Genomic DNA, 19,796 nt, shown 5'->3' with positions numbered 1-19,796 from the left:
GCTTCATGATATTATCTGCAAGGAGGAGGAATTTTGGAAGAAGAAGTCTAGAGCTTTATGGCTCAAATGTGGTGATAGAAATATGAAGTTTTTTCACATGACCACTCTTAAACATAGGGCGAAAAACATAATTAATAAAATCTTAGTGGATCACTGCTCGTTTGATAAGTAGGAGGAGTTGAGTTAGCAAACCATTAGATACTTTTTCACTCTTCTCTCAGATGATGGCCCTCTTGATGATAATGCTCAAAATGAGATCCTGTGAGAGTTTTGCAGTGCAGTTTATTTCTAACACGAAATTGGAAGAGGGTGACAATGGCATTGCTCTAGATTGGCGTGATATCAAGGATTCAGAGGACCCTAAGTATAGACTGAAGAAAGAAGGGGAGCCTATGGTGACCCCGAGAATGGAACCCACAGTACAATGCTGCTAAAAGAAAAGAACATCAACATACCAGCAGCCAAACCACAAACTAGACATAAATTGTCCCTAACACATAAACAAGGGTTTTACAAGGCTCACTTAACCTACAGATGTTTCCATGGGTGAATCCTGACACCCATCACCTTCAACAACACCAGATTACAATAGATCAACATATATTCACAATCTGACCAATGGAATTTTGAGAGGCTCCCCTAACCTTCATCAAGGGTTTTAAATTAGCTCCCAAAACATTCCCACAAAATTTTTTTAATACCCGCCTAATACTTGTTATAATATTCCACATATCGTGAACAAAGTCATAAGTGAGGAATAAAATATTGAGTAGGAGATTACCCTTTTACGCTCGTCACATGCTTGGATTTTCATGGCTGCCATTGAAAATCTTAGGGTCAGCTTAGAAACCTTAAAACTCTTACACAAACTAGCTACCAAATCAGCTTCAAAAATAGAGTTTATTATGCATAAAATTTTTGTGCTTTAATCTACACAAGTCTCTTCCTGATTTCCAAGGCCCTCTCCAGAGTCTGAACAGAGGGAGTAAGTTTCTTGACGCTCTCCCTCTCCATACATCTCTTAAACCAAGCATCAAGCAACGGATATTCAGTTTCAAAAGGGATCTTGAAATTCCCAATAGTTTCATAAATATGGAACCAAGGCACATAGGGAGCTAAGGCGATATCCAGGAACCCAAAATCCTTTCCCCCGAAGAAAGGCAGGGAGCGTCTTCCTGACATTTCTTTCAATGCCCCTTCTAAAAATTTTAGGTTCTCCAGCATGTCACGCTTTGGCCTGCTGTTGAGCCTCGTCTTTCAATTTAACTATACAAAACCCCGAGTCAGGAAACTGTGAAGAACAGAACACCAATGTATTGTACTTTTTTCAGTCTCAAGCTAATTGAAAATGCATTGATTTACTTAAATGCTCATGCCGATGACAACAAAGAAACGATTACCTTCTTATCAGCGAAGTCGGCCCAGAAGCGCGCAAGGGCACGCTCATATGGCTTGGCTGGTAGAACCTTCTCGGAGCCCCAGGTCTCATAAATGTACTGAAGAATAATTAGAGATTCACATATGGGCTTGCCATTGTGTACGAGGACAGGTACTTTCTTGTACAAAGGATTCAATTGCAGAAGGAGGTCGCTCTTATTGGACAACAGATCCTCTAATTGGTATTCATATTTCACACCTTTCTCTTCCAAGGCAATTAAGATGCGCGTGGCAAATGGACTTCCTTCTACGCTGAGGACTTTCACTTGCTCCATGTTCTATCACACACACCACACAAAGTTCAGACAATAGTAAAGTTTTCATGGTCTTTATTTTTTGGCATGGGAGTGCAAATATATATAAGAAAAACAATGTCGGCCACCTAGGTTGAATCAAAGCTGCTCTCCCCTGCTGACGTCGGCCCTTGCGTAGCAACGTCGTTGGAGAAGTCTTTGAGCACGCCATTAATTGAGGCATGTGTTTATGCGAAGCGTACTGACCACAAAAACCCGCGTAGCTTAGTCTTCTTTTAGTTTTATTCTAGAAGATTTGAAGTTTAAGCCAGGTTGCATGAGTACTTGAAGGGTTATCCAGCGCAGTTACATATTGGAATTAGTCAGTTGAAGCCATTCAAAATTGTCATTTCCTTATTAAAAAAAAAATTGTTGTTTTTTTTATTTTAGTGTGTGTAGTTAATGAAGTGTGTCATTTAGTATTTTTCTATATACTAAAAATATTTTAACAGTCAATATATTATTATATATTTATAATTGTGAGCTTTACTTATTATTTAAAATTTGTTATCTATCTTGATTAATAATCGTTTGTTTATTATAAAAAATGTTTCTTGAAATATAATTTAGTTTCATCTAATAAAATTAACATATATGGATAAAAATTAGTCTATGTAAACAAATGATGGATATTGATTAAATTAAAATCAACAAATTTTTTTGTCAATAATTTGTAGGATATGATAATTCAAGTTTATGATCAAACAATAATTTCAAATATATTGTGGTACTAGAGTATGTGGTGGTAGGATTAAAATATTTTTGTACTCATGGAGTAGGATAGGTATATTCTTCTATATTCTTTTTAGGGTCGACTTTGTTAATTAGGTATAGATTCATGAACACAAACAAGACATACATTGACAAATTCAACATTTAGTGTGTGCTAGCTTACATCTTTTGTGCAATCTAATATAGATGATTGTTTGATTAATCTAAAATATATAGACTAGAGGTACTGATAAATAACTTTTCTAGAGTGTTGTCCAACCAAGTCACATGGGTTCTTCAACTCAATGAATATTATTTTGTAGAAAACAATATAGAAGAATAAGACAAACCCTAGGATTAACCCACACATCAAGCTTGATGGATATTTAGTCTCAAGCGATATCTTGAACTTCTCAGTAGTTTCATAATACAGAACTAGGACACATAGGGCATCATGGCTAAAGGAGTTCAAAATTAGAGGTGGAGCTCTACAATTCGGCCAAAGATTAATTAAAAAATTTAACAAGTGAAAGAAAGTATATTTAAGTCTCTCTTTAAATCAATTTGTTGAAGGATCTAAGGCAGGCTCATAAGGTTGAGCTAATTCAAGTGATATTGTTTTTCATTAAGTAGGTAAGGGCCCAAACCTCCTACACATCATAACAAAAAACCATCCATCATCATAAAATAACCAAGGGTTGGAGAGTAAACCCACAAAAAAATGCAAAGTTTTACTGTGTTTACCTAACATAAGGATAAACATAATAGCTCAGTAAATATAAACTAAAAATAGCTAAGATGAAGAGCATAAACAAAAAAAAACAAGATACATTAAACTATATAGCCCAAACTATCCAGCATATCATTCAACACCTCCTCCCAAGGGAGTAATTTGTTTCTCATCTTTCCCTTTGTCCATCTATCATCTGTTTAAGCATTGGATTTTCTTTCCTTATCCTTATCAATCCTGTTCTCCACACTCAAGACCTCCATCACACACTTTTGCATTAGGCCTGTGTTTATTTTGATGAATTTCTTAATTCCACCTTCCTGAGATTTGATCTAGTTTTTGTTTCTTTCACAAGATAGGGAATTTTGTGGTGTTTCCTAGTTCTCAACCTTGCTATTGATATGATCAATATTTGCAACCATTGTTTTCTAGTCATGGTACTCACTCGAGCCTCTTGCAAACTCTTATTTTTCCTTATCACCATAATCTTTTAGGCTATTAGACCCTTCAAGACCCTCGTTAAACTAGGTTTGTGCTAAGGGAACAAGAAAATAAATTATGTGGGAAAAGATTCAAAGGTTTTCCTTGTGTATGCCCACTACTCTCAAAATCAATGGTATTATAGGTAGAGCCTTCCGATCAATCATCAATTTTATCCTTAGTAGGGGTTCCCCAATGGCCTCTAGAATATTAGTGGTCATAGTCAATTTAGCAAGCCTATCACAAATGTGCTCCATAAAGGACTTATTAATATTGTTCTTGGCAAGACCATATCAGATATGTCAATAGTGTGGGAGGGGGAAATAGCATGGCTACGCTCTAAGGACTTGTAGAATGGATAACTTACTACATTTTTATGCTTAAAATGATTTAGGAGAGGTAAGTGGTAGCCATAAACTATAACAAATATCCTTTGTAAAAGTGAAATAATTGATAAGATAGTAGTTCATATCTCCCCATGGTGGCAACAAATCTACCCTGCTAAACCCACTTTGGTACCTCTTTAGACATTCTGCTTCCTCTAAAAAAAGTGAAATGTAATCTTCATAAGTTTATTTTTGGCTCAGCTCAGAAACCTTATTACCTTCACAATTAAACCCACTAAATTTTACAATAAGTCCTTTGACACCTCCATCCTAACACACCCAACCACAACTTTTTCATTCTTCCAACTGGTCTTAAAATGTGAAGAAAGATCTTCATCATTCATTTTCATAAACTTGAAAAATGGCCTCTAGAATCTTAGTGGTCAATGTCAGTTTAGCAATCCTATCACACATGTGCTTCCTAGAGGACTTAGTAATATTGTCCTTGGAAAGATGAATATTAGATATATCAATAGTGTGGGAGGGTGATGTAGGACCACCCCCGATCGATGATAAATCTTGCATCAACCCAAAATATATTTGTTTTTAGTTTAGTTCATGTTCTATGTTACAGACTTTGTGATTCTTCCAAAATTTTCCGATAGTTGTTCCTTTTTCGTTGTGGATTGAATTTTTGGCTTCAAGGTTGGTTCCTGTTCCTTATTCTATAATTTTAGTTCATTTGGATTCTTTTCCAACAAGTTATTGCTTCAGGATTATTTGTTTCTTGATTCTTGGAGCTATTTTTGAGCTTAACAGCTAGTTGGAGATTTCTTCTTGTGCAGAGCGATTTCTTGGCTTGCGGATTTGTTTGGTACCATGTTCGATGTTCTTTGGCCCTTGGTCAAACTTCCTTGGTGGTCCGGACTTCATTTGTGTTCTTGGTGGAGGAGATCTTCACGCTCTGGGTCCTACCTATTTTTACACGTTTTATTTTCTTGTCATTGGGGAATGTAATAATTTTTTACTGACCCAGATGTGTTCCGGATGCTATGTATATTTTTGTATTTGATCCTTTGGTAGACAAGTAAAGATAGATGATCTATTATATTGATGATTTGTAATTTGAACTCATTTGAGGTTCTAGATGATTGTAATATGGAAAATATGATGTAACTCGTCCTACAAGAATGTTTTGTTTTCCAGATGTGGTCTATGATGAAGATCTATGATATTGCAAATGTCTCTAATTGTATTTTATGTATGTGATGTTTTTGCTTTTGATGTGTTACTCTTGTTGCATGATCCAGATTGTTCTCTTTGAGGGTGCTCTGAAACATGGTTGTGTTAGAGGGGGAAATAGCATGGCTATGCTCCAAGGACTTGTATAGCTTATTACAAAAACCTCCACTTATCACCTTTACATTCACACATCCATCCTAACACACCCAACCACAACTCTATCATTCTTCCAACCAGTCTTAAAATTTGAAGGAAAATCTTCATCACTCATTTTCATAAATTTGTAAAATGGGATTATTCTTCCCCTTCCAAATGTATCCCACACTTGTGTTTTCTTCTTGAGAGATGGAATTGAAGTAAGATAGACCCGTAGTCTCTATCCTCTAATGACAAATATTCTTCTTTTGTTGAAACTAGATAAAGTATTAGTGGAACCCAAAACCAAGGAATAAAATCTCATGATAGATCTTTCTTGAGAATAATAGATATAAAGGCTACCTAAACAACCTCTTTCCTACATCCATGTTAGAGAATTAACATTTTATTGATTTTTATTTGATAAACAATGGCTAAATTTTTCCTCCATAAATGGTAATTATTAAAATAAGTCCTTCTATAGGTGTACTTGTACACATTCCTTGTGTGACTAAAAAAAATCTTTAATGTCAATTCTAGGAGAAATAAATAAATTTCACATCTGCAACCATTTTTCAAACATATAACATATATTTGATAAGTATCATGGCTATACCAGGTCACATCATCTGTCCTTTAACACCTTAGCTCATAGGGTTCAATCGTAATTCAGGTGATATTATTTTATACAATGAAATCAAATTATTTCTCTTGAGCAAGAAAACCTTATGAATTAAATATTGAGGGAACTTTAAGAGGAAGTTCTCATATGAATATATAAAAAAAACCTTGAATAATATTGAAAGGATAAGACAATTAATAAAAGGCAAGTATAGTTTTGATATTATAAATGCAATATCCTATAATACTTGAGATGAAATTTCCTCTCAAGGGAATATAAAGAAAGGACATTATTGTTCTAGCTTAAATTTTATTACAAAAGAGTTCACACAAAGAAGAAAAGGTTATAAATATTAAATTAACAGATAGGAAGTTAACTAAACATCACATGATCCATTTAATTAACAAATAGGAAATTAAATAGAACATGGCCATGGATGTACATATTTTAAACCTATTGTATTCAAAAGGAAAAAACTGAGTAGGAAAATAATTTGACAAGAATGCACTAGCGAATAGAACAATAATGGTTTGACATAAAAAAATTTGAATTAAATTAAAAAACCAAGATGATTTCGGACAAAAGATGTAATAATGTGGTAAAAATATTACTTTCTAAGATCTTTAAAGTATGTAGGTTATAATATATTATAGTTTGTTGATGACACATTAAAATAAATAATCAATAATATGGTAGGGTACGTGTCATATATATATATATATATATATATATATATATATATATATATATATATATATATATATATATATATATATATATATATATATATATATATATATATATATATATATATATATATATATATATATATATATATATATATATATATATATATATATATATATATATATAAAGAGACAATCCATTGACTCACTCAATGGTAGTTTCTTATAACCACTCTTGGATAATTTGTAATGAAGCTCCTTAATAATCACTACACATCACAAGTTAAATTGTTGCAATAAGGAGTTCAAATCATGACCTAGACACTTAAAGATGCACTCGAGACCAAGTGAACTAATCAATGAGATACTTAGTGACTCAATATTAATGCAAAGCACAAGTATTAGTCATCTAATAAGATAAATACCAACAAGGTTTTTGAGTATGGCAATGGCTAAAACAAGAAACTCTAAAAAAAATGGATACAATGTGAAGGACTAACATAGTTCATGGAGGATTTATCTTGGAAGGCTTTAAACTTCCACCTGGCTTTATCCCATCTAGTGGGACCCTATTCATTTCCCTTAGTCTCTTGTGTAACTCAAATGTAGTGGTAGATCTCTTTAATACCCCTATTTTGAAATTGAACTCTAATGTTGCATCTTCATCTAAAGCCAAGCTAGTTCCTACCCGTTTCAACCCTATCATATGGGTAAAACAAAACCTCACCTTGTAAGAAAGTGGAGCTAGTGGAATTAGATGAGGAGGAGCCTTCAAAGGAATATAAGTCCTTTGTAGCTTCAAAGTCTGATTGTTCTACTATTGCCTATGAGGAGATTGCCTCATTCCTACCTAGATAAGATGTTTCTACCCTAGTCCTAACTCCCTTAATTTGGAAGAAAAGGTGTCTAAGTTGGAAGAGGATATTAGGAGATAGGATGAGGTTATTTAATGGATCCTCTCATAGTTTTATGTTTCCATAAGAAAGATAAATAGGCTTGAAGCAGTGGTGTAGGCAGGTGCTAGTGGTAACAAATGGATGATGGAGGAAAAGGATGATATGGTTTAGAAGGCTACTAGTAATATGGATGGAAAATTAGAAAATTATGAGAAGGTCAACACGATTCTAAATGATCTTAATTTGAAACTATCTCAGGGGGTTGAGAGAAATATAGTGGCAGAGTTGAAGGAGAGTGAAGAGGTCCTTAAGAGAAAAATTGAAGAAATTTCTATGCTAAGTTAGGATATGGCATCAAAGAATTTTTCCTCCTTGCAAGATAATAAGGATGAAATAAAACACAAAAAGGTGAAGCGGAAGAGATACACGAAGTCTCTCTCTATGAGTATGGACCCCCTTGCCTCACTAGTCAAGGCTACCTCAAAGTTTGGCACTCTAGTATTTGCAAAGGATTTCAATAAAAATATTTCTTTTCTAATAAAATCATAGGTCTATTTAAATATTGGCACAAGGGTAAATCTTGCATCTAGTAGACCATCCGTTCGCATCTTTGGTGGGTGGCTGATTGGTTTTTTATTTTTGGTTCTATATCTAGTATTTGTCTGGTGGTTTCTAGCATGTTTTGGTATCGTTTGATTTTTGGCTTGGTGCCCATTCCTCATGTGCCCTAGGTGTTGCTATTTAGCAGATATGTAAAAATTTAATCATTTATTACTTTGATTAATAAGAACATAGTTCATGAACAATTGAAAATTATGGAGACTTGAGACATTTAACATATATTTTTAAAAAATAATTATTAATTTTCACCTTTTTTTATCATGTTATATTTTCTATAAATTCACAACAAATATATTCAATAATAATATTTTTTTTAAATATGCATCAAACCCACTCATATGTCCCTTACTTAAATCCAATATATATGAGGATATATATTTTCATTTCCTCATGCTTAGGCTCTAGCAAGAATGACACCTAGCTTTGTTCTTTTTGTAATAAGAATGATTCCACATTGAAACATCCATTTTTCTCAATTTTATTATTTGAAAAAAGTGATAGACCATAAAATATTTAACATCATATGACATTCATTATTTTCTTATTTTTATATCATATAAATAACTTGTTCAGACATTGACATGAATTTAGTTAAATTTATTATAACATTTTGCTATTAGTTAGGGTATATTAGTTTTTCTTAAAGAAAAACAGGTTTCAAAGGGACCCTGAAACCCTACGAACAAAGAGCTACAAATAGAATATACACATTAAACACATAACTAAACAACAACATACAAGACAGATAAGGAAAATAACTCTAAAACCATAGGTCAAAGAAAGAAAGAAAACAATCTAATGTAAACTCTTCAAAGATTTAATAAATTTTTCTTTCCCCTGGTCGAGGTTCAAAGATAGGTTCTTCAATTCTTGAAATTTGACCTTTACTTACTCCCTTGTTTTCTTGATTTTCTCATGGGTCTGAGTTGATGGACCACCACTACCATCATTATCCTCTTTACCCTTATGAGTCAAATCCAAGGAATTACAATATTATTAATATAAATCAAAGTCTTCACATTCTGCAAGTGATTTAGAAGGTTTTCAATCCCTTTAGCATTGGTAAGAATGGATCTATAGCTCATGTTGACCAAATGTATAAGGTTGTCATCAATTCTCTTCATTTTATCTTCAAGGATCTCTAACCCACCTTTGTAGTTTATTTTCAAGTGAGCAATATCTTTTACAATTTTTTTAAGGATAGAAAGAATTCTAGTTTTTTCCTTATCCAATATCAAATTACCAACACTAGCCCCTAAGGTATCCTGAAAATCACGCAAATATAATGTAGCCATTTTAATTTAAATGGATTGGATATTAACATTAACCTTATCCATCTCTAAAAAAAACCATTTCGAAATCTTCATCTAGTCAACCATAGGATTCCTGGTGATACCCAAAAGGTCAAAATTAATTCTCAAGGTCACTCACAAGAAGAGTCATTTCCTAAGTCTCTAGAAAAGGCAGAACAAGTAGTTATGATCTCATCAACCCAATTAGATGATGGAGGGGAAGGGACCGCTCCCATAGAGGCCCCCCTCCCCTCCACCCACTAAATCCTCCCATTCCAAATTTTGGCTATCCCCTACCTCCTTAGCCTCCAAACCCTCATCTTCTTGACTAAGAGATTCATGCACAACCTTCCTCCATTGAATAAATCTTCTTTTTTCATCCCTAAGGGAGTAATTCCCTTTTTTATTCTCTATTGACGCGTTATACTTTTTCTAATTAGAGGACGTATTATCCCCTATTTCCTAATCCTTATCCATGGATCATCATCCCCATCCACTATCTCCATCTCCATCTCATCCTCAAACCCCATGTTTACTAAATGTCAAGGGGGATTATCATGTCTTTAACCCTTAGAGGATGAAAAGTGGGCTTTGAAATGATCCATAATTAAAAGGATCACATCATGAAGAACAAGGTTTTTATTATTCTTGTTGTGTTATTTAATACTAGCTTCTAAATACGAGAAGAGATAGAAAGGAAATGAAACCAAAAGCTTGTGTCTAAAATGATTAAGAAAAGAAAATAATCTAGGTAGTATCTACCAGTGACAAAAAGCCTTAATTGCATGCGAAGGAATAGTTTGAAGACTATGCCTGCCCTTATTAAGGGAAATGCCAATCATCTCTCCTTTTCTATGAATACCCATTATGTTCCTTCTATTATCAAGGGAGATGGTAGTTAGGGTATTTCGTTTCACCCATCATAATTTTGTATCGACTCTATCCATCTATGATTTTGATAAATATTTTAATGATTTTTTTTTACTAAATGAGTACCTCTACTTTTTATTAATCATATCCTCTTGTTCCTCTTTTTTAAAGAGAGAATAATTTTGATTTACAATAATCACATATTCAAAACTTTCATTGGTTATTGTTAGTCGCATATAAACTATCGTTAATACAAAATCTCTTTGTTTTGTTGATATACCACATGTAATTTATTTTATTGAGTATTATCAATGAATTGATTAAAAATTACTATTTTAAATTATGTGTTCTTTTGTATAAGGTCTTTATAGAAAATGATGAAATATTCAGAATAAACATCTGCATCATGTAAATTCTTTATCTAGGTTTTGTGTGAATTCTAGACATACTCATATTTATCTTTTCACTTTTTAGTTTCTTGAAGACACATCCATGATTGATAAAAAGTGATATATTTTCAAAGGTATGTCTTAGAAGAGATTTGGGACTTGAGAATGATGACATATCTAAAATAAACCAATATGTCATGTAAATTCTCTATCTAGGTTTTGTGCGAGTTCTAAACATACTCATTTTTATATTTTTTATTTTTACTTTCTTGAAAACACATCCATGATTGAAAAAAAAACATTTTCAAAGGTATCTCATAAGATATTTGAGACTTGATAAAAAAGATTTAGTTTCTATAATTTATGTTTTTCTTCAAATTTTAAAACTTTTGAATTATTCATATGTTTGAAGAAATTAGATTTATACCATTTTCTATCTCTTCTATATATTACTCTAATACCAAACATTCTCATAATGTGAGAAAAGAATATAAATGATCCCTTTCATTAATTTTTTAGAAGTTGATAGAAATAGTTCTTCTCTTATTAATATAAGTGCTATGCTAGTTGTTGGAGTCAAGAAAGATTATACTAATTTAGTTGAATTTTTTAATTTTACTAGAAGATTTGGAATTAATAATCAAGTGGATGCTCAATCAATCTCCATATGTGTAGAGAAATTGTGTGAACTATGGTAACAGATAATATGTTACATTGTTTTCATCAAATGTTCTTTTGATAAATTGAAGATCTAGCTTTTAATATTAATTACATTTCAAATGTCTTGAATTATTCTCCAAAAAAAAAAATCATTTTCATCTTATATATATATATATATTTTATAGATTCCTTCATTTCTTTGCGATGACAGATTTGTTGAAGAGTTCCTTATAATTTTATCTTTTGAGATTTCATGATTTTTTTGGGGAAATAATTCTAGAAATTTTAAGGTTAGCTAATAAATATTGATAATTGTTAATATAATTATTTATCCCTTTTTACCAAAACATAGGGGGATATTTGACATGATAGCAACAAAAATTAGATAGTCATGTATCCCCCTAGGAATACCCAATTTCATAATTTAATCAATTATGCATAGTGGGGAACTACTACACCTCAATGTTTGAGTTAGAGCTTATTTCACATAATTGTAGTCTAACAATTTGCTCAACCTATCCTAATTACACTTGAAATTTCTAAATGAAACATATTATAACATGAAAAACTTTAATAAAACATATTGTCTATATTTAAATTAACAATTAAATTCTATTGAACAAATCTTATAATGATATTTTTCATGTGAATATATATATTTAACTAGATATATTATCAATATATGAAAAAATTATTAAAAAAATAACTTGATTTTCATTTTAAAATTAAGAGATGTTCTATGTTGAGATGACAGCCTGTCGTTTCCCATTTCAACATACGAAACCAATTTCAACGGTGCAGAAATGGGTTTATGAGCGATAGCCAAAGTTTTTGCACTCATTTTTTAAATTTTTATAATATTCACCAAACTTTTCTGCACAATCTGTATAAGGAGTTTGACTTTTTAACCTTTTTCTAAATAATCATCCGAGTTGGTACTTCTATATTATCAGTTTTGGAAGTTTGATTTTTCTGTTTTTTCTAAAACTAAGATTAGAAATTATGACGTAAATTTCTAATTGAGAAACTATCCATTAGATTTTTATTTTTGAGAAAATGTTTTTCTTAAAATTATCATAATTGTAAACATTATGATAAGTATATTTTTGTTTTTTCTGAAATTCTATAATATTCTTAATCATTTTGATTATGTTTTATATTTTACAAATACATACATACATGTATCCATTTCTTATAGGCAACCTTTAAATATTCCGTTTCTCGTCACATTGAGATTTCCATTTCGATTTTCATTTCTCTTTTCGTATAATAGAAGAAATGTTGGAGGCATTATTAATTTCAAAGCATGTGTCTCTTTGAGTGGACAAAGTAATTACTTTATCTCTTATCATTGAGTACCTTTTTTTTATTTTAGCACTATTCATTGACATTTTACAATATAATGTCTTAGAGCCTATTTTTTGGGAACTGTGCATATTAATTTTTATTTGTAGATAATTAATATTGAAAGACATTTGATAATGACATGTAGAGTACATTCTATCCATTAACATTAATTGAAAAGCGGATTTGATTAGAGGTGTCCTTTGCTTTATATTCATGATGTAAAGCCATCATTTCCGAAGAGCAGATAGATGCAGAGAACGAACTTGAAGCATTTTTAAATTTCTTATTAATTAGGGAAGAATCTAGGCTCGTTTGGATTATAAGATCAGTGGGGCCACTTTTCAAATCATGACAAGAGTCTAAGGGGAGAGTGCATGCAAAGATGGAGACTCCAATTTTCCTGACAACTTTTAAATGGAAATGGCTTTCTTAGGTGAAATTGGGGAGAAGCACCTAAGATTTATCATGAGATATAACCACTCAATTGTCCTGCATTTAGTTATGTCCATCCTGGGGGATCAATCCATGCATTCTATTTTTTTTGGCTATTATGTTGGACTATGGGCTATCTAATGAAAAGGCAAAGCTTTTGTGTGAAAAGGTTTTCATAAAGAAGATTTTTGGAGGCATAGATGATGTTCTCATGAATTTGGATTTTTTTGGATACCCGTCCCCAAGGACTACTATAGCATAGGTGCCTAAATTTCCTATTATTTTGATGGACGATGAAGATGAATACCACAACAACAATCCATTAGCAATTAGAGGCCTCAAATTTCTGCATAATTCAGTGAAATTAGAGGAAAACGAGAATCTAGACTGGACCAAAACCTACATTCATCTTGAGGGGCTTGAAAGTGAAGTGCAGGTGGAGGGACCAGACTTGGTGGAGGTGTTAGAAGATGAAGATATACATGAATTGGCTAGAGGTGAGGATGTTTGATGTGTTGCTAATATCTTTGTTTTCCTTCCTCTTTGCTCAAGATCTACAATTTTTTAATGGATAGAAAGAATTCTAGTTTTTTCCTTATCCTATATCAAATTACCAACACTAGCCCCTAAGGTATCCCGACCATCATGCAAATATAATGTAGCCATTTTAATTTAAATGGATTGGATATTAACATTAACCTTATCCATCTCTAAAAAAAACCATTTCGAAATCTTCATCTAGTCAAACATAGGATTCCTAGTGATACCCAAAAGGTCACAATTAATTCTCAAGGTCACTCACAAGAAGAGTCATTTTCTAAGTCTCTAGAAAAGGCAGAACAAGTAGTTATGATCTCATCAACCCAATTAGATGATGGAGGGGAAGGGACCACTACCATAGAGGCCCCCCTCCCCTCCACCCACTAAATCCTACCCTTCCAAATTTTGGCTATCCCCTACCTCCTTAGCCTCCAAACACTCATCTTCTCGACTAAGAGATTCATGCACAACCTTCCTCCTTTGAATAAATCTTCTTTTTTCATCCCTAAGGGAGTAATTCCCCTTTTTATTCTCTATTGACACGTTATACTTTTTCTAATTAGAGGAAGTATTATCCTCTATTTCCTAATCCTTATCCATGGATCATCATCCCCATCCACTATCTCCATCTCCATCTCATCCTCAAACCCCATGTTTACTAAATGTCAAGGGGGATTATCATGTCTTTAACCCTTAGAGGATGAAAAGTGAGCTTTGAAATGATCCATAATTAAAAGGATCACGTCATGAAGAACAAGGTTTTTATTATTCTTGTTGTGTTATTTAATACTAGCTTCTAAAGACGAGAAGAGATAGAAAGGAAATGAAACCAAAAGCTTGTGTCTAAAATAATTAAGCAAAGAAAATAATCTGGGTAGTATCTACCAGTGACAAATAGCCTTAATTGCATGTGAAGGAATAGTTTGAAGACTATGCATGTCCTTTTTAAGGGAGATGCCAATCATCTCTCCTTTTCTATGAATACCCATTATGTTCCTTCTATTATCAAGGGAGATGGTAGTTAGGGTATTTCGTTTCACCCATCATAATTTTGTATCAACTCTATCCATCTATGATTTTGATAAATATTTTAATGTGTTTTTTTTAATAAATGAGTACCTCTACTTTTTATTAATCATATCCTCTTGTTCCTCTTTTTTAAAGAGAGAATAATTTTGATTTACGATAATCACATATTCAAACCTTTCATTGGTTATTGTTAGTCACATATAAACTATCATTAATACAAAATCTCTTTGTTTTGTTGATATACAACATGTAATTTATTTTATTGAGTATTATCAATGAATTGATTAAAAATTATTATTTTAAATTATGTGTTCTTTTGTATAAGGTCTTTATAGAAAATGATGGCATATTCAGAATAAACCTATGCATCATGTAAATTCTTTATCTAGGTTTTGTGTGAATTCTAGACATACTCATATTTATCTTTTTACTTTTTAGTTTCTTGAACACACATCCATGATTGAAAAAAAATGATATATTTTCAAAGGTATGTCTAAGAAGAGATTTGGGACTTGAGAATGATGAAATATCTAAAATAAACCAATATGTCTTGTAAATTCTCTATCTAGGTTTTGTGCGAGTTCTAAACATACTCATTTTTATCTTTTTTATTTTTACTTTCTTGAAAACACATCCATGATTGAAAAAAAAACATTTTCAAAGGTATCTCATAAGATATTTGAGACTTGATAAAGAAGATTTAGTTTCTATAATCTATGTTTTTCTTCAAATTTTAAAACTTTTGAATTATTCATATGTTTGAAGAAATTAGATTTATACCATTTTCTATCTCTTCTATATATTACTCTAATACCAAACATTCTCATAAGGTGAAAAAAGAATATAAATGATCCCTTTCATTGATTTTTTAGAAGTTGATAGAAACGGTTCTTCTCTTAGTAATATAAGTGCTATGCTAGTTGTTGGAGTCAGGAAAGATTATACTAATTTAGTTGAATTTTTTAATTTTACTAGAAGATTTGGAATTAATAATCAAGTGGATGCTCAATCAATCTCCATATGTGTAGAGAAATTGTGTGAACTATGGTAAAAGATAATATGTTACATTGTTTTCATCAAATGTTCTTTTGATAAATTGAAGATCTAGCTTTTAATATTAATTACATTTCAAATGTCTTGAATTATTCTCCAAAAAAAAAAATCATTTTCATCTTATATATATATATTTTTTATAGATTCCTTCATTTCTTTGAGATGACAGATTTGTTGAAGAGTTCCTTATAATTTTATCTTTTGAGATTTCATGATTTTTTTGGGGAAATAATTCTAGAAATTTTAAGGTTAGCTAATAAATATTGATACTTGTTAATATAATTATTTATCCCTTTTTACCAAAACACAGGGGGATATTTGACATGATAGCAACAAAAATTAGATAGTCATGTATCCCCCTAGGAACCCAATTTCATAATTTAATCAAGTATGCATAGTGGGGAACTACTACACCTCAATGTTTGAGTTAGAGCTTATTTCACATAATTGTAGTCTAACAATTTGCTCAACCTATCCTAATTACACTTGAAATTTCTAAATGAAACATATTATAACATGAAAAACTTTAATAAAACATATTGTCTATATTTAAATTAACAATTAAATTCTATTGAACAAATCTTATAATGATATTTTTCATGTGAATATATATATTTAACTAGATATATTATCAATATATGAAAAAATTATTAAAAAAATAACTTGATTTTCATTTTTAAATTAAGAGATGTTCTATGTTGAGACGACAGCCAGTCATTTCCCATTTCAACGTACAAAACCAATTTCAACGGTGCAGAAATGGGTTTATGAGCGGTGGCCAAAGTTTTTGCACTCATTTTTTAAATTTTTATAATATTCACCAAACTTTTCTGCACAATCTGTATAAGGAGTTTGATTTTTTTAGCTTTTTCTAAATAATCATCGGAGTTGGTACTTCTATATTATCAGTTTTGGAAGTTTGATTTTTCAGTTTTTTCTAAAACTAAGATTAGAAATTATGATGTAAATTTCTAATTGAGAAACTATCCATTAGATTTTTTATTTTTGAGAAAATGTTTTTCTTAAAATTATCATAATTGTAAACATTATGATAAGTATATTTTTGTTTTTTCTGAAATTCTATAATATTCTTAATCATTTTGATTATGTTTTATATTTTACAAATACATACATAGATGTATCCATTTCTTATAGGCAACCTTTAAATATTCCGTTTCTCGTCACATTGAGATTTTCGTTTCGATTTTCATTTCTCTTTTCGTATAACATAAGAAATGTTGGAGGCTTTATTAATTTGAAAGCATGTGTCTCTTTGAGTAGACAAAGTAATTACTTTATCTCTTATCATTGAGTACCTTTTTATTTTATTTTAGCACTATTCATTGACATTTTACAATATAATGTCTTAGAGCCTATTTTTTGGGAACTGTGCATATTAATTTTTATTTGTAGATAATTAATATTGAAAGACATTTGATAATGACATGTAGAGTACATTCTATCCATTAACATTAATTGAAAAGCGGATTTGATTAGAGGTGTCCTTTTCTTTATATTCATGATGTAAAGCCATCATTTCTGAAGAGAAGATAGATGTAGAGAACGAACTTGAAGCATTTTTAAATTTCTTATTAATTAGGGAAGAATCTGGGCTCGTTTGGATTATAAGATCAGTGGGGCCACTTTTCAAATCATGACAAGAGTCTAAGGGGAGAGTGCATGCAAAGATGGAGACTCCAATTTTCTTGACAACTTCTAAATTGAAAATGGATTTTTTATGTGAAATTGGGGAGAAGCGCCTAAGATTTATCATGAGATATAACCACTCAATTGTCTTGCATTTAGTTATGTCCATCCTGGGGGATCAATCCATCCATTCTATTTTTTTTGGCTATTACGTTGGACTATGGGCTATCTAATGAAAAGGCAAAGCTTTTGTGTGAAAAGGTTTTCATAAAGAAGGTTTTTGGAGGCATAGATGATGTTCTCATGAATTTGGATTTTTTTGGATACCCGTCCCCAAGGAGTACTATAGCATAGGTGCCTAAATTTCCTATTATTTTGATGGACGATGAAGATGAATACCACGACAACAATCCATTAGCAATTAGAGGCCTCAAATTTTTGCATAATTCAATGAAATTAGAGGAAAACAAGAATCTAGACTGGAACAAAACCTACATTCATCTTGAGGGGCTTGAAAGTGAAGTGCAGGTGGAGGGACCAGACTTGGTGGAGGTGTTAGAAGATAAAGATATACATGAACTGGCTAGAGGTGAGGATGTTTGATGTGTTGCTAATATCTTTGTTTTCCTTACTCTTTGCTCAAGATCTACAATTTTGCAAAGGATTGGGTGGCTTTTTGTACTTGGCCATATGGTAGGATATGAATAGATAGTTGATAGAACATAGAATTTTGAGAGGCATACTTTCTATAATCTCATATAGTTGTTTGACATTACAGACTTTTCTTCTCTATATCCTAAATTTGATTTAATATAATAGGTGTTGACCCTTCTAATTATTTAATGATTAAAAAAAAAAAGACAATGAGAGATGTGTAATAATAAGGTGGACATGTTATCAAATTAATTAATCTCTTAAATTTTATCTTGATTTTAAGATTAAAATATTAACATTTAAAAATAAATAATATTCATTTAAATAAAATAATTACAATTGGTATCTCAACCCACTTTTAAATAAGCATATATAAATATCAGATTTTTTTCCCTTTTTTTACAATAGAGTAGATAAATAAACTGGTAAGTTGAATATCCAAATCAGTGCTTCTTTTCATGTAATTGTATAATTTGAATCCTTTAATCTAACAGTTCAAGAGAAAGTAAACCTCAAAAATAGTAACTGAAATTGTTATTCCTAGTAGTTTCAAAAGTATGGAACCAAGAAGCAAATGGAATGAAGGCAATATCTAGGAACCCCAAATCCTTTCCCGCAAAGAAAGGCAGAGATCCTTTGCCTGAGAATTCTTTCAATGCACCTTCTAGAGAGCTAGTTAGGTTTATTTTTTAATTAATCATTTTTTTTAAAAAAAGTAGTATTTTCATTTAAAATTAATGAAGAAATATGATCAAAGGTGAATTTGGTTATTTATATTAGATACTCATAATATATGGATAAAGTATATCTAGATTTCTAGATTAGACTATGTATTTGCTTTCTATCATATAATAATATGATAAAATATCAAAAATAAGATAAGGGACAATGAGGAACCATATACATCATATTTTCCTAGCAATAATGACCTTTAAAATAAGGACAACAAAATCCCATGCATATAAAGCTTGCATTTGATTTGGAGGTGGTCAAACTCCATCAATGGTTATAGTAGTTCTCAATATTATAATATTCTTATAATATTTGTTTGTACAATTATAATTATGTTTGCTTGCATATTACAAGTGATCAGAGTGTTATTATATGTTTTATCTAGATGAACAAAAAGAAACATGAAATATATAAAAAATTCCTTTCATGATGCTCATTGGTGCATTGTGCCATGGTAATGTTAGTTAATTGGTGAGGTAGACACCAAGCTTCAAACCCCTACTGAACAGCTATGCTCACAGGTTGTGGGCCTTTGTTAGGCATTTGAGCTCATTGGTTTGAAAAAGTGAAGTGTGTTAACAGGTAACTATGCCTCCCCAAAGGTGGCATAAGTGGGAAGAGATCCTTTGGAAGAAATCTCTTTGGGCCTAGACTAGGCTAAAAACTCAAGTTTATCCAAACAAAAAAAACACTTTTCATGATGCAATAAACTTGACCATAACATGATGTACTCAATTTTGACATAAGAAAATTCTTTCCAAAACTTAAACATTGTCAATATCTAAGATTGTCTTATAGAGACAAATTACTAAAAAAATTCAAAGCATGAATATTTTAGCATATTACTCCAGATTTTTTTATAGTTTCCAAGTGATTATTGAAATATCATATATGTAAGTTTTAGTAAACACTTGGCATTTTTGTCTATATTTTTAAACACTTTTATAACTTTAATTTCTATAATTGTAAGAT

The 19,796-nt window shown here is 31.3% G+C and overlaps 1 protein-coding gene and 2 non-coding genes across 3 annotated transcripts; all 3 read right to left on the bottom strand.

Annotated features, from left to right (window-relative positions):
* Nucleotides 1-930: 930 nt before the first annotated feature.
* On the bottom strand, nt 931-1,712 carry LOC131051554 (probable glutathione S-transferase). Its single transcript, XM_059208626.1, has 2 exons — nt 1,401-1,712; nt 931-1,254 (listed from the first exon to the last, which is right to left on the bottom strand). The coding sequence occupies exons 1-2, from the start codon at nt 1,710-1,712 to the stop codon at nt 931-933; spliced, it is 636 nt and encodes a 211-aa protein (XP_059064609.1).
* An 8,493-nt stretch (nt 1,713-10,205) lies between these two features.
* Nucleotides 10,206-10,333, bottom strand: LOC131857227 (U6atac minor spliceosomal RNA). The gene has a single exon (XR_009358616.1). It is a non-coding gene; the product is annotated as a U6atac minor spliceosomal RNA (small nuclear RNA).
* A 4,238-nt stretch (nt 10,334-14,571) lies between these two features.
* LOC131051628 (U6atac minor spliceosomal RNA) lies at nt 14,572-14,694 on the bottom strand. The gene has a single exon (XR_009107144.2). It is a non-coding gene; the product is annotated as a U6atac minor spliceosomal RNA (small nuclear RNA).
* Nucleotides 14,695-19,796: the final 5,102 nt, after the last annotated feature.

Source organism: Cryptomeria japonica, chromosome 7, assembly GCF_030272615.1.
Source record: "Cryptomeria japonica chromosome 7, Sugi_1.0, whole genome shotgun sequence".
Taxonomy (NCBI): domain Eukaryota; kingdom Viridiplantae; phylum Streptophyta; class Pinopsida; order Cupressales; family Cupressaceae; genus Cryptomeria; species Cryptomeria japonica.
Note: the sequence above shows the minus strand (reverse complement) of the source record. Positions and strands in the feature narration are given on the sequence as shown.

What these genes read in the sequence shown, in the direction of transcription:
- LOC131051554 (XM_059208626.1), bottom strand. Translation starts at nt 1,712, where the DNA reads ATGGAGCAAGTGAAAGTCCTCAGCGTAGAAGGAAGTCCATTTGCCACG. An exon ending in CCGACTTCGCTGATAAGAAG is followed by an intron (nt 1,255 to 1,400) that starts GTAATCGTTTCT and finishes TTAAATTGAAAG; the next exon opens with ACGAGGCTCAACAGCAGGCC.